Source organism: Dicentrarchus labrax, unplaced genomic scaffold, assembly GCF_905237075.1.
Source record: "Dicentrarchus labrax unplaced genomic scaffold, dlabrax2021, whole genome shotgun sequence".
NCBI lineage: Eukaryota > Metazoa > Chordata > Actinopteri > Moronidae > Dicentrarchus > Dicentrarchus labrax.
In genome coordinates this window covers 11,156,216-11,177,204 of record NW_026136722.1, presented here as the reverse complement: position 1 = coordinate 11,177,204, position 20,989 = coordinate 11,156,216, and the positions used below count along the sequence as shown (strand labels likewise).

Genomic DNA, 20,989 nt, shown 5'->3' with positions numbered 1-20,989 from the left:
TTAGTTCACATCATTCTAAGCTACTCCACCTTACACTTTACCATCTTATATTTGCTCTTCTTCTCTTACTGACACTTGAATGTGACTCTATGATGATAATGCCAAAACCCTCTGTCTTCTGTCTCTCTTCTGTGTTTGGGTCCAGAGAGCACGTTATCTAAGGCCCGTGACCCCTGTGGGATGGAAACTCTGCCCTTGAATGGTAACTTCAACAACAGCTATTCCCTGCGCAGTGGCCCAGCAGGTGGAGGAGGGGGCAGCTGTGACTTCCTTGGTGGCGGGGGTGGAGAAAGTCCCCCACCACTCTTCAATCCCCGCAGTTCAGAGACCCTGGGAGGCGGAGGCATCCGACGAAACCTCTCAGATGCCGCAGCCTTTGAGAAAATGATCATCTCTGAGCTTGTGCACAACAACCTGAGAGGTGGTGTTGGAGGAGGAAGTGGAGGAGGGGGAGGTGACGCAGGGGACAGAGTGTGTGGCAGTCTGGCCAGGGGACGTCCTCATGGTGGGGTTGGTCGGGGGACAGCAGGGCCAGGGCCAGAGCCATCTATGGGTATGGACGAAGACGAGGACTTTCTGAGAGAGGGGCGACAGCGCACTCCGCAGGATGTGGAGCTGCTTTATAAAGCTCTGGAGGAACCCCTGCTGTTGCAGCGCGCCCAGTCGGTCCTCTACCAAAGCGATCCAGAGGAGTCAGAGAGCTACACGGCTGACCTCACTGAGAGCCTAGGCCACAGCGGCCACAGTGGCCAGAGTGCTGGCGGGCAGGGAGACAACAGAGCGCCAGATTCCCCTGCCCGTGACTCCCTGTACACCAGCATCACCAACCTGCGAGACTCACCCTACCCTGACAGCAGTCCTGAGCCCCTGGAGGTGGTGCCCCGTTCTGCCCAGCCCCCTGAGGAGCTGTACTACAGTTCCGGGAGGCCCGCCCTAGGCTCTCGTGGGGCCCCCATGCAGACCTTCTACCAGGCCCCACCCCGGAGACCGAGTGGGGAGGGACACCAGGCTCAGGAGCCTGCCCACAACGAGGGAGATGGACAGATGCAGCTGGTCACCAGCCTGTGACTGGAGCCTGAAGGAGGAAGTTGGGGACTAATGTGATGGCCAGAGCCGCCTCCTAGCCCGCCTCGTTCTCGCGTCTCTCCACTTTCTGCTTGTTTGGTTGCCTTTCTTTCTCTTGACTTTTATTTAACTAACAGATGAGCAAACAGAGTGACCTTGAGGTTGAGTCGTGGCTGACTCTGCAGAATCAGCCTTTATCTTTAACCCTCCCCTGTCTTATGGTGATGAGTGATGGGTGTTTTTCAGCAGAGCATTCATCAGCTCTCTCCAATCCCAGTCCTCCACAGTTCCTTTGGTACCCTAAGGCCAAGTCCAGCACTCTGAATGTACCGATCCACCCCCTTTACCTTCAGATATTTCAAAACTCTAAAACTTTGTTGAAGTTTTTTATGTAATTTTTCTTCAGACCTGCCTCCGGAGATGGGAAATATAATTTTATATTTTATCTCATTTTCGTTTCGTACCATCCATAGGTCTTTTTTGAATCATCATTTGATAGGAGTAGTTAGCTGTGGAGACAGGGAATATAGTACACTATTATAACCTAAAAAATGTCTCACAGAAAGCTCTTCATTGTTGCCAAAAATATCTTTTATTGAGCCAGAACAGAAACTAGAACATTCACAAAGCAAACACATACACTCACTCATCCAGAAGTGCTCATTACTGAACATCAAAAGTGAAAACAGTACTCCATCTAAGTAAAAGGGAGCAAGAGCTTTTGTTCCTAGCAGGCAGTGGGAGCTGATTCAGTGTAGTTGCCTTCATTTTCTCTTGCTGTGAATCGACAACTATGTACAGAAGTGGAGTTGAGGCAAAAACGGAGACTGAGGAGGCGCTGCACCACCCCTCCTGAGCAGGAGAGCCTGCATCCATAAGACTGGCTAGTTCTCTCCACTGTTCTCTCTGGTTGTTTGCTTTAGGCATTTGAAAAGTTTAATGACTGCCTTGCTATTGTTTTGAAGAGAGTATTCAATTTGTTGACTTTGGGTCTGCATCCTGTGGGGGCTGCAAATGTGGACTGGTGTTGCCCCCTCCCCTTCTACGCTGTACTTTGCTGTTAGAGCCTAGCCAGTTGAAGTGGACTTGTTTCCTGTGTGTGGTTGTGACAAGCAAGACTGTAAAAGTTGCAAACACACTGGTCGACCAATTGGTATAACCGTGTACATAGGAACCACACATGAATCTACTTTATTCCTACTATGTAAATAGAGACACCAGATGATCAAAAGCAACAAAAAGTAACAAATACTATGAAAAATGACTTCTTGTACTGCAACAAACCAACGAAAGAAAAAAATAAAATGTTTTGGAGTTTGTGACCTGAATGATACACTCTATCTCTCTCCCCCGTTGCTTGATCTCTCGCTCTTGTGCCCCAGCACTGTGCCATCCAGTGAAAAATCCTTAGTGATCCAATGGAGAGAAAAAGGCAGAGAGAGAGACAGATTATAATGTGTAATAGATTTTATTTATACAAATGAAAAATGGAACAAAAAAAATCCTGGCACAATTTTTATGTAATATAATCCGTTACATGTTGTTAATATTTGACCTTTGACATTCCCAGGGTGGAATTGCAGAGGGCAGCAAGGGGCGGGAGGTGTGGGGCAAGCGAGATAGATGTCGTCAAATGTCATACTGTGCCTCGCAGGCACGATAAAGCATTGTGGGTGAACGACAGCATCCATAAAGTGATTTGGTTTGTTCTTGTATTATTTGGAAGATATAACCAGATTACATACTTTTAACAACATGGGTTTTAGCATGTACAATAATGACATTTGTTTTGCTATCAGAGAATATTGCATTTTGCTGTTTCTTAAAGATAGTTTCAGCATTACTCAAGAGCCTAATGTGACAATTCATTAATTTCCTGTGTGCATGTGTTTGTGTGCATGTGTGTAAGTATGAGTGTGTTTGAATGACTGTGTTTGGTTGTGTGTACTAAGTGTCCAGAGTGTGCGTGCTGTGCACAAGACCTTTGAATGTGCACACACATTTGAAAGACTATTTTTTGTGACATGACTTGAATGCACATCAGACAAGGGGGGATACTCATCTCAGAGAGCTGCCATTACTTCTCTGCCTCAAATGGAAGTTGCTCTTGCCGTGGCGTTCAGGTATGAGGAGAAATCAGACCGCCCCGGGAGACATGAGATAACCATATACCATGAAAATGACAAGCAGGGTTGACCGATTGGGAGGAACATGTTTCCAATATGCCACCTTATGCAAGCGATACATTTGAGAAATTAGCTGTCAAGAGAGAGACACTCGTGAGGCTTCTTTCATCCAGCTGAAATCTGTCTGACCTTTAAAAAAAAACTGAGAGTTTGCCTTCTTCTACGCTGTATTTATAGGTATTTGTTATGGCTTATTTATCAGTTTTTATGTATGTTTTTGGAATATTTATTCACATTGATTTATTCATGGCATTGGGTTTTTTCTTTCCTTTTGACTGTCTCCCTCGTAAACCTGCGCCTAGCGAAAAAGTGGGATGTGTGGACAGAACGTGAGCAGAAAATAAATGCATCCACTGCAGTGTGACATTTGGCTAGGGCCCGACTGTCCCACTTCTAAGAGAACCCAAAGGACAGCTTTTAGCTGTGGCTCCTGGGGCTGAAAGAGAGAGAGGGTTAAAGACAGATAAGGGAGAGGGATTACAAGGATTTGCCACCATTTATTCTTGTTATTCAAATCACTTGTGTAAGTAACATTGTATGGGCCATGGAGCACGATGAGGCTCAGAAAGAAGGCCCTAGTATCATCACTTGAGCCATAGGGGGAACATGTGCAATACTGGTTTGATGGTAGCTGACTTGGATTTGCAGCTGACCCTGGGAGCTGTCGGTGTTTACAAATGAAAAGACATTATGCACATGTATTCTGCTCTGCTGCTGTGCTGGACAATGTGAAGCACAGATCTTATGGCTCAGTGGTGGGGCACCGTACCGGAGCAGCACTCGCTGGTCAACTGAGGACAACTGAATGTATTTTAACAAGCAGGATTGAAGATCAAGCAATTCACTCCAGGGTGGAAGTGTTAATGGGAAACACAAGGCAGCCATCATCATCTTTCTCCTCATCACTCTCATCACCATCATCATTAACTTCATCCCTCTCTCATTGTATTTGACATAATATGCTGATGCTGATCTCTACTGCTCAGCTGGGACCCACCCCAGGGAAAAACACTGTTTAGACAGACACTCCCCATGAGAGGAGGAATGTGCGTCACCTTGGGCCTGCTTTTCTTTTTTCCAGCACCTCCCAGCTCTTTTTCTTTTCCTCCCTCTTCTGCCATCTCATCCACATTTTAATATCAATCTCAATGGACTCCATTAGTGCAGCACTTCTTTGAGAGTGTTAATTTGTTTTGTCAAAAGCTTTGTTTATCCCAGATTAATATCTCAATAAACAAAGGAGTGCTGTACTGTGGTAAATGATAGTGATTATACAGTAGAAGGTCTGCGGCCCGTGCTGTCGGACGGAGGCTAACACAACGGGAGTTTTTCCACCATTCAAAGCCCTCAAAACCTCTGATTACAATAATAACTCTGTGGGTACTAATTTACTGCAGTGAACTCACCCTCGCTCTCTTTTCTCTTTTTCTGTCTCTGCCTGCAAATGTTTAACACAACTCCCATTCCTTGCCACCGGCAAGCCTGATGTGTGTGTGCTCCAGTGGTTAGGTGGGAAGTTGTTTAAAGGTGGGATACCGAACTTTTGACATAATGCTGTCTCACCCCTGCAGCTCAGTGTCAGTGGAGAGTGAGCTGTGGCATTGTTCAGTCTATCATTAGACAGCAGAGGTCCCAGCAGGCCTACAGTCCGTTTACTTGCTGTTGACCCTTTCACACACAGACCTTTTTTTTTTTTTTTCTTACCAGTGATTTGTGCATATCACACCAGGAGAGCAGTTGGGGGGGAGAATAGTGGTGTGTGAGTTCAACAGCAGCAGAGGAGCAGAGGGTCATCATTATGTGTGCATAGAGTGGCCCAGAGCTGGGACAACATCAGCAGAGATGTCACAGATGTCACACATTCATAGGCAGTGTGAGAGAGACTGGTGAGGGGGGGTTGCAGTGAGGCTGTGGAGAGCTGGCTCTGGAGATAAGGAGATGGATGTGCTACTTTGTTACAGGGTGGTGGTTTGCAGTCCAGAGGTTTACTTTATTGTTTAAATTGATCAAGCTGGCATGTCAGATCTCAAGTTTGTTCATAGAATAAAACAAATCTTCCTGCAGAGGAAGAAAGATGATGTGGGTGTTGTTTGGTCAAATGGATGCTTCCTTTAAAAAAAATGTGAAAATGAATCCACTGCCGCATCAGCCGATTAAATCAAGATTTTTAGAGTGCTAACAAATGCAACAGGATTTTCCTATAGAGATTTTTAAAAAGCAAATGTAAACAATGATAAAGTAGTACTATTTTGTTATTGGTCTCTTGTTACGTGTCCACATGACTGCTATAAAGTACTTTTAGAGTAGTTTTAAGAAATATATAGGGGTATGGCATAAACCCAGTGGGGAGGATTGTGCTGTTTCTCTTTTATGGTAAATATGTGTCCGTGGAGCTGTGCCAGCAATTCAGGCCAGCGGCCATCTTTGATGCACAGGGGGGGACCAACAACAGAGGGGCTTTTGAGTAGGATGAGGTTCTCCAAATGCTAAACCTGTGAGGCCCATTCTACATAGAGACCCCAAGGTCCAAAACCAAAACAAACATATCTTTTGACACACAGACATATATATAATACACATCTTCAGCCAGGTTAGATAGTTTTATACACTCAAGTGGAGAAAGACTGCTGTTTACTTGTTAACATCCATCCACATGCAGCAAGAGCAGGCTGAATCTGTAGGCATGATTTTTTATTTTTCTTCCTTTTTCTTCCGCTGGGTGCACTGTCTCTGAGAGTGGGGAGGAGCTGAATTGTGCCTGCACGTGCCTGTCCATGGCTGTAGTGATCATCCACAGGACAGGCCAGGAAATGTTGCCCCAGACGGTCTGTGTACATCATCAGAGGTAGAATAGCTGGCTATAGCTGCTGTGAGTGGGATATTCTAAGTATCAGCTAAGGGCTGTATTAATTAGCTCAGTACAGCAGAACCTGGTCAGTATTGGACATCCCTGAAATGCTTAAATTTATGGGAATAAATTATTGGGAGTTAGTGGTTTTACATAGAAGACTGTAGGCACTGGTAGAGACGATGAGTACTGACATTGTGCCATGTGGGGTCCTACGTATAGCACCATTTCCAGAGCTTTCTGTGATTTTTCTATGAAATGGATCGTTTATCATGTACCACTGAGACATTTGTAAATTGAGGTTAATATAACACCTTGATTCTGTTTTCTTTGAGGAATGATGTTCATATGTTTTATTTGACATTTTTTTCTCACGGTCATTGCTTTGACAGCTGTCTGGGCCAAAGGGGATGATTTTCTGTGAGTGTTTGCGTCATCGCAGGTCAGAGCGACCTTGTATCAGCACATATTAATAAAAAACTATTGAAAATATACACCGCTCGTGCTTCACGGTTTCTGTGGGAACATCTTGAAAGGACTCACTTGTGAAGTGTGGGGTTGAATGCTGATGTACAGCATAATTGCTTGTGTGCTTATGCATGTGCCAATGTGATATAAGCACAAAGAAATTATTACTATACTGTATCTTTCACAATATACCTACCTCGTGAGTCAAACTGGAAATGAAAAGATGTCTTTAAGCAATAATACAGGGTTTATGTTTTATTCATAGGTTGTCCTGCAGGTTACGACAGCATTGTGCTGTTGTTCATCTGTGTACCACGGGAAGCAGGGGACTGAAGCCAAGCAACACAGGCCCTTCCTGAGTCAGCTCCCCTTTGAACCACACACTGTATGCATATGCAGATTTGACCTGCTGGTTGGGATGATGATTCTGTCAAACGCTGGTCTCTGTCCAAGCATACTACACAAAATGATCAAAGAGATGCAGAAAATAGCAAGCTGTCACTTTAGGCGACAAAACCCATCGCCCCAATACTCTTAGTGTTTGGACAGGGACTAGTAAGAGCATTGAGCACCGGGGGAGGTTGACGACCAGTCCCATTCCAATCTGGAAAAAAAAGCAAGGTTGTGTTTCACTACAGTGACCCAGCATTAACGAGGCCAGCTACACTGAAGCTTTCAACCATCTCATATGTACTGTATCTGTATGTACATGCAGACCTGTGGGCATACTTGCTCAGCTGGATTCAGTTTTACAAAGCATCAGTCAAGGTTAATTAATCATACGGTGTGGTGTGATCCCTGATGTAATCTTTTAATAACTGCTGTGTGAATACAGCTTACTGATTTTGAATGCAACACTATTTGCTTGCAGCTGTCTGTTAAGCCACAGCAGTACACAACAGTAGGCGATCTTTAATACACTCCAGAGTAAGCATAAACATTGTGATCAACTAGAGATCAGTTAGGGATAACGCACCTAAGTGTCTGGGTTATTGCAACCCTTCTAGCTTCCCTTAAGCCTCCCTATCCCCAATGTGGTGTGATCAGTGTTCAGCTCCCACTGAGTTTTGTTTCCTTGACTGCTCATAATACGTTGGAGTGTGATTTGTAACTAATTAGCACATATCTTATTATTATGTGCATCAGAGCATAAACGGTTCATCCATAATTGCAGCCTCTCCCACGTACCTCTTTTTTGTATGTCATACAGTACGCTGTACATGTATGATGACATGTGATGATCCACCCCCTACCCATCAACCCATCTGCCCAGCCCCTGCCTCGCTCATGTCCCCTCAGTGAAACTCCCAGAGAGGGGCCTTGACCATTCAATCACCCTCTTTTCACCGGTGGTACAATAACACTTTCACACACTGACATACCAAACATGAGCAACAAAGCCTCTAACCCCCGACCCACTCTCTTCCTGGTACTCCGTCCATCTTAGAGGTAAAAAAGTTTTTTTTTCAAGGTCAGTGCACATTTAGGGAGGTAAAAATAGAATCAGACATTAACTAACGCAAGACTCACAGTATCTCTCACCAGATCCCAAGAGATAGAGAAAAGAGATGTATTAAATCAAGCTCAAACCCCTGTGTGTTTGTGTATAATTACTACCATACATCAAGTCACCAGGGAAACAAATCTTTTAAGTACTGTAGCATACAGCTCTTAAATTACTAAAGATGTATAATCTATTTACTGTCCTTTTATTAATTGATTAATAAATTAGAGCACTATACTAGAAAATAGAGATCAACCCAAACACAGACACTGATTGCATAGAAGAACCACATAATAGTCAATCAACGGCATTATAAGGGAGCTTTAGTTACCCGCTGTAGTTGTAATAGTGTAGAAATACAGTGTGTAAAAACAAGGTTTATATTTTTTAGGTGTAAGTACAATTGAGAATTGACGCTTTTGCAATCTTGAATAAATATGCATTAATTATGTTTGCATCACTCATCGGAACTAATAAGAGACGTAATTGTGTTGCCTATAACAGTGTTGTATGACTTATGACTATTTACTGCCCCCTTATGGTATAAAGTTGATACTTCAAGTGCAGTGTTTACTCAGTTTAGAAACAAAGGGAAAATATGAGCAGGCAGTGAAATCCAGGGTGGAGTAAAGGATTTTATTCAAAATTCATTACAAAAAATCATCATCATCATAATTGTTTATATTCCTATTGTCACTACTGATCAATTAAAAAGCAAAAGCAATGCAACAAAATATGTATATTACATATATTATAGGCATGTAATACCGAAAAAGATTTAAGTTACCAAAAAAGGGTTCTGGGATTCAGGTGATAATAAGAATAAACATGTTCCTAGATTATGCAGCAATAATGGAGCAAAAGCAGGTTTACTAATAATTAATCAGATAAACAAAAACTTACTTGTAGATAATGAAAGAAAAGAAATCTGATAATAATATTCACTCTAATGAGGTATATGATATAATATAATATAGAACATTTTATATAATATTTGTTTAGTTTACAAATACAGTACTGTATGTATTTATACTATACCTGTTTTATAAGTGCATTAATACATTCACTTGAATGTATTAATATAATAAGTTGTCTCACAGCTTTGGATGTGGTACTTTTTCTGTCTGGATCCACCCATCCTTTGGTCAAGCCATGCACTTCTCAGCTATTTTAATTATTATATAATGTAATTTATGTAATATAATAATGTAATAACTAATGTTCCTCTAAATGTAATGACCAAAATCAATATGTTATATTATCTGCGTGATTGACCAGGCTGAAACCAACGCACAGACAAGACCGGTTTCCACCAGGATTGTCTACTTTTTCTGTGAAGAAAACTTCAGGTCATCAGAATGATGTAAATATGTTGTAATCATGTGAAATTATGGACAAATGGGTTTGTAAATAATATATACATATCTTCTACGACTATGAAAAGCATTATGGGATGAAAGTGATCATTTAAACAAAAGTGCTGGACTCATCCAAAGGAGCTGCCAGAAAAGGTACCACATATCCTAATTGTGAGAAAACTTTATATTGTATATAATAACGGTTATTATTATTATTATTATTATTATTATGACTCAAGATTTATGTATCTGTATAGTTCTTCATGTTGACTCCACGTCAGTGTCCTGCAGAAAACAAAGCAATTGCTAAGTCAAACAAAAACAACATTCTGTACTTTTACAGAAAAGAAGGAATAAATAATGTATAAAAAGCTTTCTACTTACTGGTGCAGTAGAGGAAACTGCAGCTTCACCTTGGATGGCAGCTCTGGAGACACAAACAACAAGGAATAGACATGAAACTCTGCAAAGCAACAGCAAAGCTCGGTTTATGCTCACTTTCCAAGCAGATGTCAAGTTCTGAAGTTCAGATTGACCCTTCAGATTTAGGATGGGTGTGGGTGGAGAACTTCATAAAGTTACTCCTGACAGCTGTCAAAACAGCAGCAACAGGCAAAATGAAACAAGGTATAAAGGAGACTAGAAATTGGAAAGCTACAGAGATTTCTCTGCGCAGAGTGACAGAAAGCAAGAGGCAGTCTCACCGCTGATCCAAGAGCAGCGTTTGTCCTTCATTCTCTTGATCTTCAGGACCACTAACACCAACAGTGCACCCATTGGCTGTGTCCCTGCAGAAGAATTCACAGCCATTATCAGTTAGTGCTTCAGGTCAACCTCAAGTTGTGCATGCAGTGATGCAGTTGTTGTCTGTCTAGTTTCTGTTATGTTGTTTTGTGTTATGTATCTTTTCAATGCTTCTGTGCATTTTTTGCACCAAAATTAAAGTTAAATTTGATTAAAGATCAATCTATAGTCATCTGATGGACTTGCCAGGATCACTGTGGACTTTTTTGCTTCAATTTTTAGATCATTTTGCAAGCAGCCCAAACCCAGAGGGTTTCTGTAAAATAACTACATTTGATACAATGAATAATAAATATTTCATACTAAACTATTCTTGGAGGCTTCAGTAGGACACATTCTCACCTCACATGTAAATACATGTATACTTTTTTGTATTACCTAAATGTAATATAAAAAGGAAAATAAAAACATACACAATTATCAAAATTGTTAGACTACTTACCTGTCTTTTCCTTTGTTGTCGTTCTCTCCTCCTGGATCATCCCTCACCTTTCTGTGGAAGACATATAAGGACAGTAGTTGTTAAATAAAGAATTTCATTTAAAAAATGTATAACAAACACACTCCAATACCAAAAAGCTTACCTGTGCTTGGCTCGATGATTAGAGGCTCTGTAAATGTCAGGGGCAGTTATGTCTCCGCTGCAAAACAAATACTAGATAAGAATGGCACTGAATCTCTTCTGAGAAATCTCACTCACTATACCTGCCCAGTTAAAGGGATACTTCACCTAAATCTTCAAAGGAATATTGGCTACAGGCACAAACAAAAGTAAACTATTTTTCTTCTCACTTTTTAGGGGGTTGGATTCCCTCGTTGCTCAAGCTGCGGTCCAGACTAAGGGATTGAGTAGTCTTGCCTTCAGCCGTAGGATCAATACTATGGAGACAAAGGTAGCTTTTAGTAGATTATAGTCTAGACTTCCACAAAAACACAGACAGTTTTGATAAAGTCTGACCTGTGAACATGCACACTGTCAAGTGTGTTATCTTGCTCAACACCACTTCCAGGTGGGTCAGGGGCATATCCCATTTCATTCAAACTATAATGACAAAGAAAATATGTGATCACTGAGCTGAATGTAGCTTCTGAATGTTTACTGTCAATGAAGTAACATCATTTGACTTATTTCTAGTTCCCTTTTTCTCAAGAGCAGCTCAGCTGAAGAAAATATTTGAAACACGTATTGAACTTTAACTATTAAAATCTATTTATTTCTATTTTACCATTGACCAACTTTGTCTTCCTAAAAGTCAGTGGTTATATGCTGATAAGGATATGCATTGAAAGTGATTTAAATAACTGGAACTTAATGATGGACAAATGTGAAAAGTAACACTGACCCAACTCCTTCCTCTTCCTCCTTCTGTGCCTTGGAAATCCCCAGTCTGAGAAAACTCAGCATGAAAGTGAGCTCAGAAACTGTGTTTGCACCGTGCTGCTTCCTGACACAACAAACAAATCACAAACAAACATTTCTGAATCCATTCAAGATGTGTAAGTTAATGTGTAAATGAAATGAATGGTTGATAGTTATTGCAAATAGAATAGAACTCACTTCAATAGCTTCTTCCAAGAAACGTAACACAAAGGAATAATCACAATGATCACAATGAGTGATATCACACCAAATATAATACCTGGACGACCAAATGAAAATCAAATAATAATTTTGAGGTATTTTACATTAATTCACAGTAAGGTAAACAAAAATGTTGAGGCACTGGAATAATAAAATTCCACTCACCGATGATTATTGGTGTTGGTGAATCAGTTGAATCAATATCCAGTTTCTCTGTTGATAAAAAAGTTGGGATAATTGTGTATAATATATATATAATATATTATTTATGTATTTATGATCAGCGGTACAATAAAATTCAATCTTAAATCAGTTATTTACAACACCTCATTGCCTTACCTGTAATTTTATAATCCAAACATATCTCTTTTACAAAGCGCTCTCCCTACAAATCAAAAACAAAGTAAGGGTACATATTTCACACTTACAACAAATCAAAACTTTTATTGATTCAATTCATATAATAGAGGGAAACTCACATGATGAACTATGTGTTTTACTTGCAGGTCTTGGCAGTCTCTTGTAATGACTGAATAGTTGTCCATGCTCATCACCTTGTTCATAAACTCAAAAGACTGATCGCCAAGCGAAGCGTAAGCAATGAGCACAGTCTGTTGGGATAAAAGGTTTAATTCAGAACAAACATAGACCGGACAACCTAAATGTCAACACTTTCACTTTCTCTTTCTCTCGTCACCCATAGTGAACAACCAGGAAGCCTCTGTCAAAACGATTTTATCAAACAAAACTATCACTATCTAACTATCACTATTACAGAGTTTAAACGCAAATTAAAATACCTCGTTATCATAGACGTAGATCTCACTTCCCTCAGGTCCTCCATGAGGGAACTTGAATCCGCCACCAGTCTTAATGCCATTGCAGGAAGTGTTCTTCTGATCACATTCTGTGAAATAAAGGATCGTATCAACAAACTTTTAGACCCTCTACAAACATCATATAAAAGAAACAGAAACAGCATAACCGAAAGAAAACTAGTAGACTAAGACGGCAGCTCACCATTACCGGAAGTAAAGATAACCCTACAAAACTGGAAAAACAGGAGAGAAACATTATCAATCTCTTACCTAGTGATTTTCCAACACAGAATGCCATAATGATGGCAGGAATCATTCCTTGAGGACGCTTTCCTTGATACATTTGTCGAAGCAGATGAGAAACCCGACTGCAGCAGGAAAATATTTCACGGAATATGCTTCGAGAAAATAAGGAAGTTGTCATGACGGAAGTGGTCATGAAGGAAGTGGTCATAAATTAAATTTGTACCAAATTTTAATATTAATGCTTGGCTCCAACTGGGCCATAATGATTTGACTTATAATAGTTTCAAGAACAGTTTTTCCTCATTTTTATTAAAATCAGTGAAGTGAGCATAGTATTTTACCCTCTATGTTATAAATCATATCAATGCGTAGTATATAGCCAATGTGCCAAACCCTCCCATTGTCTTTGTAGTTTTACACACCGAACACAAGAGGAGGCCCTCGTCCTACAGACTGCCCTGACAGAGACACAAAATCACCACAGGGTTTTAATGTCCTTCCAAATTAGATGAAAATAAAAAGAAGAAAACAAATAGTCTCTCTTACAAATGCTGTGGTTCCAACAAGCTCTCACAAACAGATTATGTGCCATTAGATAAACACATCCTGGCGCCCATTGTGGATCAATTGTGACAGCGTGTTTTTACCACTCAGGTGGATGCATAATCTGTATTTATCCATGTTCACCTGTGTTGTTTATCCTCCTGTTATCTTTGGAGATGGGTTTTGCATGGAGAATGGCACTACTCCCAAATGATTCTAACCATGAAACAACAGAGGGAGAACAGTGGCCTCTGAGTACTCAAAGAAGCCTCTGTCATTTCCCCTTTACACACTCACACACACACACACTCACACACACACAGTGCAAGGATAAAGCAGAAACCGCCATGCTGCAGCAAGCTTCATTTAGACTGCATCTTCTCTGCTCCACCGAGAAAACACAAACCATAGTCTGTGTCACTCAATATGGGCCCCTCTCTATCTCTTCAACCCTGTCTACTTCCCTTCCTCCATCTATCTGTCCCTCTCTGCCTCTCCTTTGCCCTTCCCCGTTTCTCTTACAATGCAATAGGCCACCAGTGTAGACAGGCAAAGCATACTCTCGAGTGTCCACCTTGAACACAATTATCACATTGATGTGGGAATAGATATAGTGACATTAAGGCCAAGCAGATTTGCTCATCAGCCATTTGGTGTGACCAACCAGTTTAACATTGCATCGTTCTTGATTGCTTCATGACTCCTTGGCGAGACCCTAACTGAATAAAGATGACCTCACAACAGGCATGAATGAGACAGTAAATAGACTTGGCTCAGAAGCCCTGGTGGGAAGCTGTGTGGAAGTGGACTTGTCCAATCACCTGATCTGTTCTCCATACATATCAGGTGACAGTGGGAGGCCTGGAAATCGTAACATCCCTCTCCATATCCACAGAGCCCCTGCATAAACAGAGAAGAGCAACGATGACGCAGGACAGGCTGAAAGCACACACAAAGCTATGAACACGCATATCCCATAGCCCACACTCCCACAAACACTGTGCGTCTAGTGCTTTAGTCTGAAAGGAGTAAATTCCAAACAGTCAAAACAGGACTTTTAGGGTAAATAATTACAATTCAGCTGCTTTTGAGTTCTCTCCCCATCTGCCTCAACTCATCCATTCTTGCTCTGTTCATAAGAGCAGCGATGAGAGATAAACAGCTCTCTTCCCGTCTCACTGCCACCCCCTCAATCCCTCATTCTCTGTCCATGTGGACGAGGGTAGTACTCTGAGAATTTGGAAGGTAGATAGTTTTGGCTCTGGTATTTGGAAGTTTTATGAACAAAAGAAGAACATGGGTAAATTAACCCCCATGCAGTTTATACAGTTCAGTATTATTACCCAAGTTTAAAACAAAAACTGGGTGCACCATTCGGGGCGTGCGAGTTGTGGAGTCAAAGCTGAAGCAAAGCAACACCCTGAGAATTCTGAGTAGCTATGAAACAATAGTGCTGGCTACTCAGTACCCTGCTTGGCTTGAGTTTGTGTATCTGTAACGGTTTCAAAATACACCCTGTAGAAAGTCGACCGTAACTAAAACAGTATATACAGGAAACAGTGTCATGTTCACACCCTGAGACTGAGTATTTTAGACGTTACATGCCATTTTCCCTGAACCCTCACTCAGAAGGGATTGAACTGTGGCAAGGAAAAGCATCAAGTCACTAGGGGTGCTTTCAAGTAAAATGGTAATAAGCATAATCCTTCATCCTGAGTGCAAGACCAAAGGAGAGGTGAGTTAAGAGAACAGCAAATCGTGCTGGGACTGTTACAGACACTGGTCTGTCCAGTCAGTGCAGTGTGAAGCCTGAAACTCCCACTGGCACAGGTTGGATATCACAAGGGGACATCTACACGCTGCCAGGAACACCAACACACACTGACATACTTACTCACTAATAGAGAAATAAGTACACAATAATCACATTCATCTGGGCTTCAACCAGCTCAAAATATAATAACAATAAAACATAAACATTCAATCATGCTGTGTGGTTATATTGCATTGGCCCTTACAACACATACCAAAAAAATGAACTGCTAATAAAAGTAAATTAGCAAGTCTGAAAGAATATTCTTCATGAGTGCTGGGAGTGGAGGTGTCATATGAATATATGAAGTCACAGAGCTTCACACAATACCATGCACACCACCAGCCCATCTACTCCCCCTACTCCCATATTAAAGCCCCTTCCAGAGCGGCCAAATCCCCCCCCCCATTTCCAAAACCACAGCTCCCCTTTACAGAGCTTGGTTAGCCTGGGCACAGCAACCTGATCCTGCTGAGAAAGTCTTATAAAAGGAAGCAAATAAAACAACCCAATCAAAAACACCTCTCCTTCACAGAGCAAACAACAACAACAAACATGAAAGATCTGAAAGATGTCTGATAAGGGACCAACCACTGGTCAAGGAGATTGAACATGAAGACTTGGTGTGTAGCAGCAGCATATACGTACATCAGGCTTTAACATACAAACAGCCACGTCTAAGCCCTGTGCAGTGTAATGCACAGCATTCACGTGGTGCTGAGGCACACGTTGTGCAATATCAGAGTTACTTGGACAGCTTCTATTAATCTGTTTTCCAGCTCGATCTCCTGAGAGGGATCTCTGTCAGAAAACAAACCTCTCTGTTTGAAGCATGGCCTCCAGTTAAACTTGTTCAACTTCTGCCTCTCTCTGTACATTTCACTCCCCTCCTTAATTTCTCTCCCACTTTCCCTCTCACTCCACTTTTCTTCCCATGTCTTTGCTCTCCTCCGCCATCGTTTTCCGTCCGTGTTTCTTTTCTTTTCTCTATTCATTTCTTTTCCCCCCTGTGATTCGTTGCTGGCGTAACTCTCAGTATTTGGCTGGGCGAACCCGGGGCGAGCGTGTCTTGTTACAGCAGTCCAGGCCCTTTGATAAAGCCCTGCATTGTGAGGGATAATCCCTCAGAAACAATCAGGATTTTTTTTATACCATGCCCTCTGTTATTTCTGTAGCTTCACACATAAATATACACACAGCATGCACACACACACACACACACACACACACACACACTCACACACATATACAATACAACTCAACTCACACACGCTACTATTTGTTCTGACACACAAACAAGAACATTTGCAAGCACTGGCATGCACTGCACACTAAGTGGACTCATGAGAAAGTATGCAAAAAATTCACATCAAATTACCCATTTGGTTAATTTTGTTTATAAGCTGCTCTCTGTGTATACTGCTCATTCATGTCATTCACAGCAGAAGACTGCCTCACCTAAAGCCATGAGTGACATGACTGAAGTTTTAAGGGACAGGGGATTTGTAAATGGGGAGTTGCTGCAGCCCTGTAAAATGTCAGTTAAGTCAGTATGTCTATCACTGTCATGTTTTGTTAAGGCAGCTCTTCTGTAGCTGTGCACACTTGGCTGAGCCCTATTGTTAAATAAACAAAGCCTTGTGTTTGGCTGTGCTGTGGATCAGTGAGGCAATCAGGCACTCACCTGAAAAATTGGAGCCGGGAGAATGGAGAGCAGAGCAGGAGAGCAGCACACACTGCAAGAAATATACATTTTTACACACTTAAAAATGTCATTAGGCTAGACTTTGACCTGTAATAGCATGAAAAGCACAGGCGTAATTAATAAAATGAATTATGGCTTACGTGTTTCAGTTGCAGGGCCCTGGTACCTTAATGGAATACTCAAACTGAGTGGAGCTGTCGCTAAGGTTATATTTGTTCCATCTGATTTCACTGCTATGACAAGTCAAAATATCTACTGCAAAGAAGGCCTATGGTATGTGTCTTTAAAGTCCCCCTGTGCTTAAAAATAGGTTTCTTTTCTTCTTCTTCCTATAGCTGGATGTTGGAGCTTCACTGTGCGGAATGATGTATGTGCAGAGTTTGACACTAGAAGGATGTTTTTACATTTATCTGGTGAAAATGGAACGTTTCTCTGTGCTCATGGAAAATCACATTTTAAGGGGTGGGGCCTACAAGCATGACTTTCAACATCACAAATATTTTGGAAGTCAACCCTGGCCCAGAATGCAACTTATACAAGTGTGACGTAGAGTAGGCGACTTCTTGTGTGTAGCAAGAAAAGTTTAGAAATAAACTAAATGTGCATATTCATAGAGTCTTTAATAGAATTTCATAGATTTTTTTATAAGGTAGAAGAAGTAGATGCCTTTGTAAAGGTTTTAATGTGGAAAAACATATTACCGGTCCAAGCAGACTATTTGTATATAATACACATCTGAAGGGGATCTTTAATGTAAAGCTGAGTACTTAATTGATTAGTACCAAGATAATGGTACTCTATTCAATGACTTCATTTAAAAAGTTAATTTGCACTGTTAACAAGCTATGCTGTTAATATTTTAATCATTTTTGAGACAAGACTACTGACTTGTGGGTCCTTTTTTTTGTTGCAGTGTGCAAGTTCTAGCCGAAGACAGCTGTTCGGTGTCTAGACAGATACCTCTGTGGTTCCAGGTCTGGGATTGTCTCTCTCTCACTCCCTCACTGCCGTCATTCCTCTTCTTCCACCAGGAGGTTTCCTTCACCAGCTTTTCCACTGCTGTCATCATCTGTCACCACGACCATGGGGAAGGAAAAACATAATTACAGGACAGAGGCAACCATAACTCACCCCCCAAGGTTACCACTAATAACAATGGTAGCCAGCAGCTGTGACTGTCAGACTGACATTGTTCAACAATTACACCCAATGACTGTAAACAATCCATTGTAAATCTTGTAGTTCACCTGTTTCCCAATAGCACCAGGAAAAAAGATTCTTTATTTTAGGAGGTACTGAGAGAAAATAATAAAGAAGTAAAGACGAGCATGGGCAGATTAAATAATGAGTCATAAATGTTATTAAAGATTATATCTGCCTCTTACTGTACTGTACTTACTACCGTCTATCCATCAATTACACCAGCTTTCCTTAGAAAGTGATGTTAGTGGATGCATTACACACACAAATGACTCACTAGTTTCATAACTAAGAATTACAGGAATATTGTCAGGTATCTGCTGTGTGCATGCTCATTAAGCTATTGGCGGTAAGCTATCATTACACTTACATGCACAAAAGCATAGATGAAAGGATGAATAAATGCTGTATATGCACACACAGCAGCAGAAAGAGAGAGGGCTGCACTGTATTTAACAGTTTCCTGCGCTCCAACGAGCACATTTCATTGGCTCTCTGATGTACTTAAGTGTTGTAAGTGTGACCTCAGCACCTCAGGTTCTTTAATTCTCAGTGTTATTCCAGCTGGTTCCTAGAGAGGACTGTAATTAAGAGCACTGATAGCACCATCCTCACTATCACAGACACACTCGTCTGCATCGTGATCTGGCACACACACCACTTTACTCTCCCATATTTCCCTGCACTATCTCGTTTAATAATGTCACTTATTCCGCAATATCTATCTGAAATTTGCCAACATTAGCTATCTACTTTTTAATTAAACGCTCGCTACAGTTTTGCAACACATGCATACCCTTTCACACACAGACACACACATTCTCTCCTTCACAGAATATCATACTCACACAGTGCTGTGCTCTCATTCTACTTTTGTCTCATTATTTTTCACACATTTCATTTAATTCCACGCAGAATATTACACATAAACTCCTTTTGTCTTAGATGCATTACCATACTATCCACACACACCATTATATTAATTCACACATCACCCACCGTTCTCTCTCCCACAAACAGACATTCTTTCTCCTTACAATCCCACTCACACACACAATAATCCTCTTTTATAGACAACATCAGTATTCCTCATACGAAGTAGAGTTCTCACATTCATTATGGAGAAATAGAATATACGTAGGAGAGTACTGTTGTGTGTGTTGGCGAGTATAGAGGTGTATGTGTGGGATTATAATGATATGTTTGAGGAAAAGTGGGATTTATGGCCTAAAGACCCCTTAAGTACACACACACAAGTATACAGGTAGTCATGTGGGCAAAAACACAGAATCAACATACACACAGATTTGAATACACAGATGAAAATGTTTTATACACACAAGAGATGTGTTTTCCAGAGACAAATCACTTGTGACATTATTGCCTCAGAGCACTTGAGCACAGAGGTAAGTTGTATACATGCAACTTTATGAGGTTCACTTGAGTAATGTAGTTTACTTTAGTGATATATGGGCTGTTTTCATAATTCCTCCGCTTGTATTAACATGAGATGAGTGTCATGTCACTATTACATTACCACAACACGTGAGTGTGAAGCATAGCTTGTTGACCTTGGAATCCGAGCTCATCCTCCCACCTCTCCAATGCAGTCGTCACTGACACCTAACGGGTCCGGACTATTGTTTTTATTCCCATGATCTTGTTTTTGCATTCCAGTCTGCCATCAGCAGCGAGTTATAGAACAAACACAAACACACACACTCTCTCTCTCTCTCTCTCACACACACACACACACACACACACACACACACACACACACACACACACACACACACAAAATAAATCTCTCATGCTTTAGACCACACAATATGTACAAAGTGGTTTGGTATCTCTATCTACAACGTGTATTGTCTAGGTCCTGGTAGATAAGCTTGTTTTATTGAAGAATGTTATGTCAAAGTCCAACTTTGTTGTTATGAGTCAAACTACCAGTTTTATCCTTGTGCCTGGAAAGATTGTGTTTACTCCTGGTTTGTTTTACAGGTGACAGAAAGAAAAGAATGGCTGGTCAACTGGCTGAAAACACCTCGTCCTCAACAAAGAAAAGCTGCAGGTAGCTAAGGTCACCCAACACTAAAACATTCAGCTTGACACTAAAATAAACATCCCACACATTATGGCGCCAGGTCTTATCAGGTAAACTTTTCCATTGTATTGTACTTTCGTAACACACCTCCTTACCCTTGCACAGACAACAATATGACCTCTAAGATGATAAATAGTGGCTTATATGTATGTTTTCTGCTAAATTTCCTGTATCTCATGACTATAGGCTATACAAGGCTAATGAGAAAAGATTTTCAGAAGGAGGCATGCTTGGTTTTCAACAAACCTAAAAAAGATATAATGGAAATAATTTGTCTTTCAAGGAAATGTTCCGCCCTGAGCAATCATAAAACGTTTGATTGTTCTTTTAAAAAGCTCACAGGAAATTAGGTTCTTAGGAAACAATGTCCATCCTATAAAATGATACTACTGTAAATCTTCTAACAGGGACATTTCTGAGAGCTACTCTTCCAGGAAGGTATTTCATCAAACTCATGTTTGCCAATTTGCCTCATGGGGCTTTACAATCTGTAAAGCATATGACACCCTCTGTCCTTAGACCTTCAACTCTAATAAGGAAAAACTCCCCTCAAAAAACCAAAAAGAGTGAAAAAAGGAAGAAACTCATCATAGGCTTCATATCATAACATGCAGCCTCAGCTCTGTTTGTGTGGTGGAGTACCGTACATAACAGTGCCATCTTCATCAGATAGCACAATGACACTGTCCTCATCAGATAGGATGTGTACATATCTTATGCGCACATGTGTGCTGGACTGATA

General features: G+C 41.1%; 2 protein-coding genes across 7 annotated transcripts in view; one reads left to right on the top strand and one right to left on the bottom strand.

Annotated features, from left to right (window-relative positions):
* The window catches only part of adgrl1a (adhesion G protein-coupled receptor L1a), an 89,859-nt gene extending 87,466 nt beyond the window's left edge, over window positions 1-2,393 (top strand). For all 5 annotated transcript variants that reach the window (XM_051389263.1, XM_051389262.1, XM_051389259.1 and 2 more), the window contains one exon: window positions 146-2,393. In XM_051389263.1, the coding sequence (XP_051245223.1) occupies window positions 146-1,068 (923 nt within the window). In that variant the 3' untranslated portion in view covers window positions 1,069-2,393. The remainder of the gene's footprint in view (window positions 1-145) is intronic.
* A 6,293-nt stretch (window positions 2,394-8,686) lies between these two features.
* LOC127357108 (uncharacterized) lies at window positions 8,687-13,063 on the bottom strand. 2 transcript variants are annotated; one of them, XM_051389312.1, is made up of 14 exons: window positions 12,904-13,062; window positions 12,616-12,722; window positions 12,295-12,426; window positions 12,155-12,200; window positions 11,981-12,028; window positions 11,792-11,873; window positions 11,577-11,678; window positions 11,192-11,275; window positions 11,026-11,112; window positions 10,818-10,874; window positions 10,676-10,726; window positions 10,134-10,217; window positions 9,814-9,856; window positions 8,687-9,714 (listed from the first exon to the last, which is right to left on the bottom strand). In XM_051389312.1, exons 1-14 carry the CDS (start codon window positions 13,055-13,057, stop codon window positions 9,691-9,693), a joined length of 1,101 nt encoding a protein of 366 aa, XP_051245272.1. In that variant the 5' UTR covers window positions 13,058-13,062; the 3' UTR covers window positions 8,687-9,690. The 2 variants fall into 2 exon arrangements, with proteins under 2 accessions (XP_051245272.1, XP_051245273.1); XM_051389313.1 differs by lacking the exon at window positions 11,192-11,275 and having other exon boundaries at window positions 12,904-13,063.
* Window positions 13,064-20,989: the final 7,926 nt, after the last annotated feature.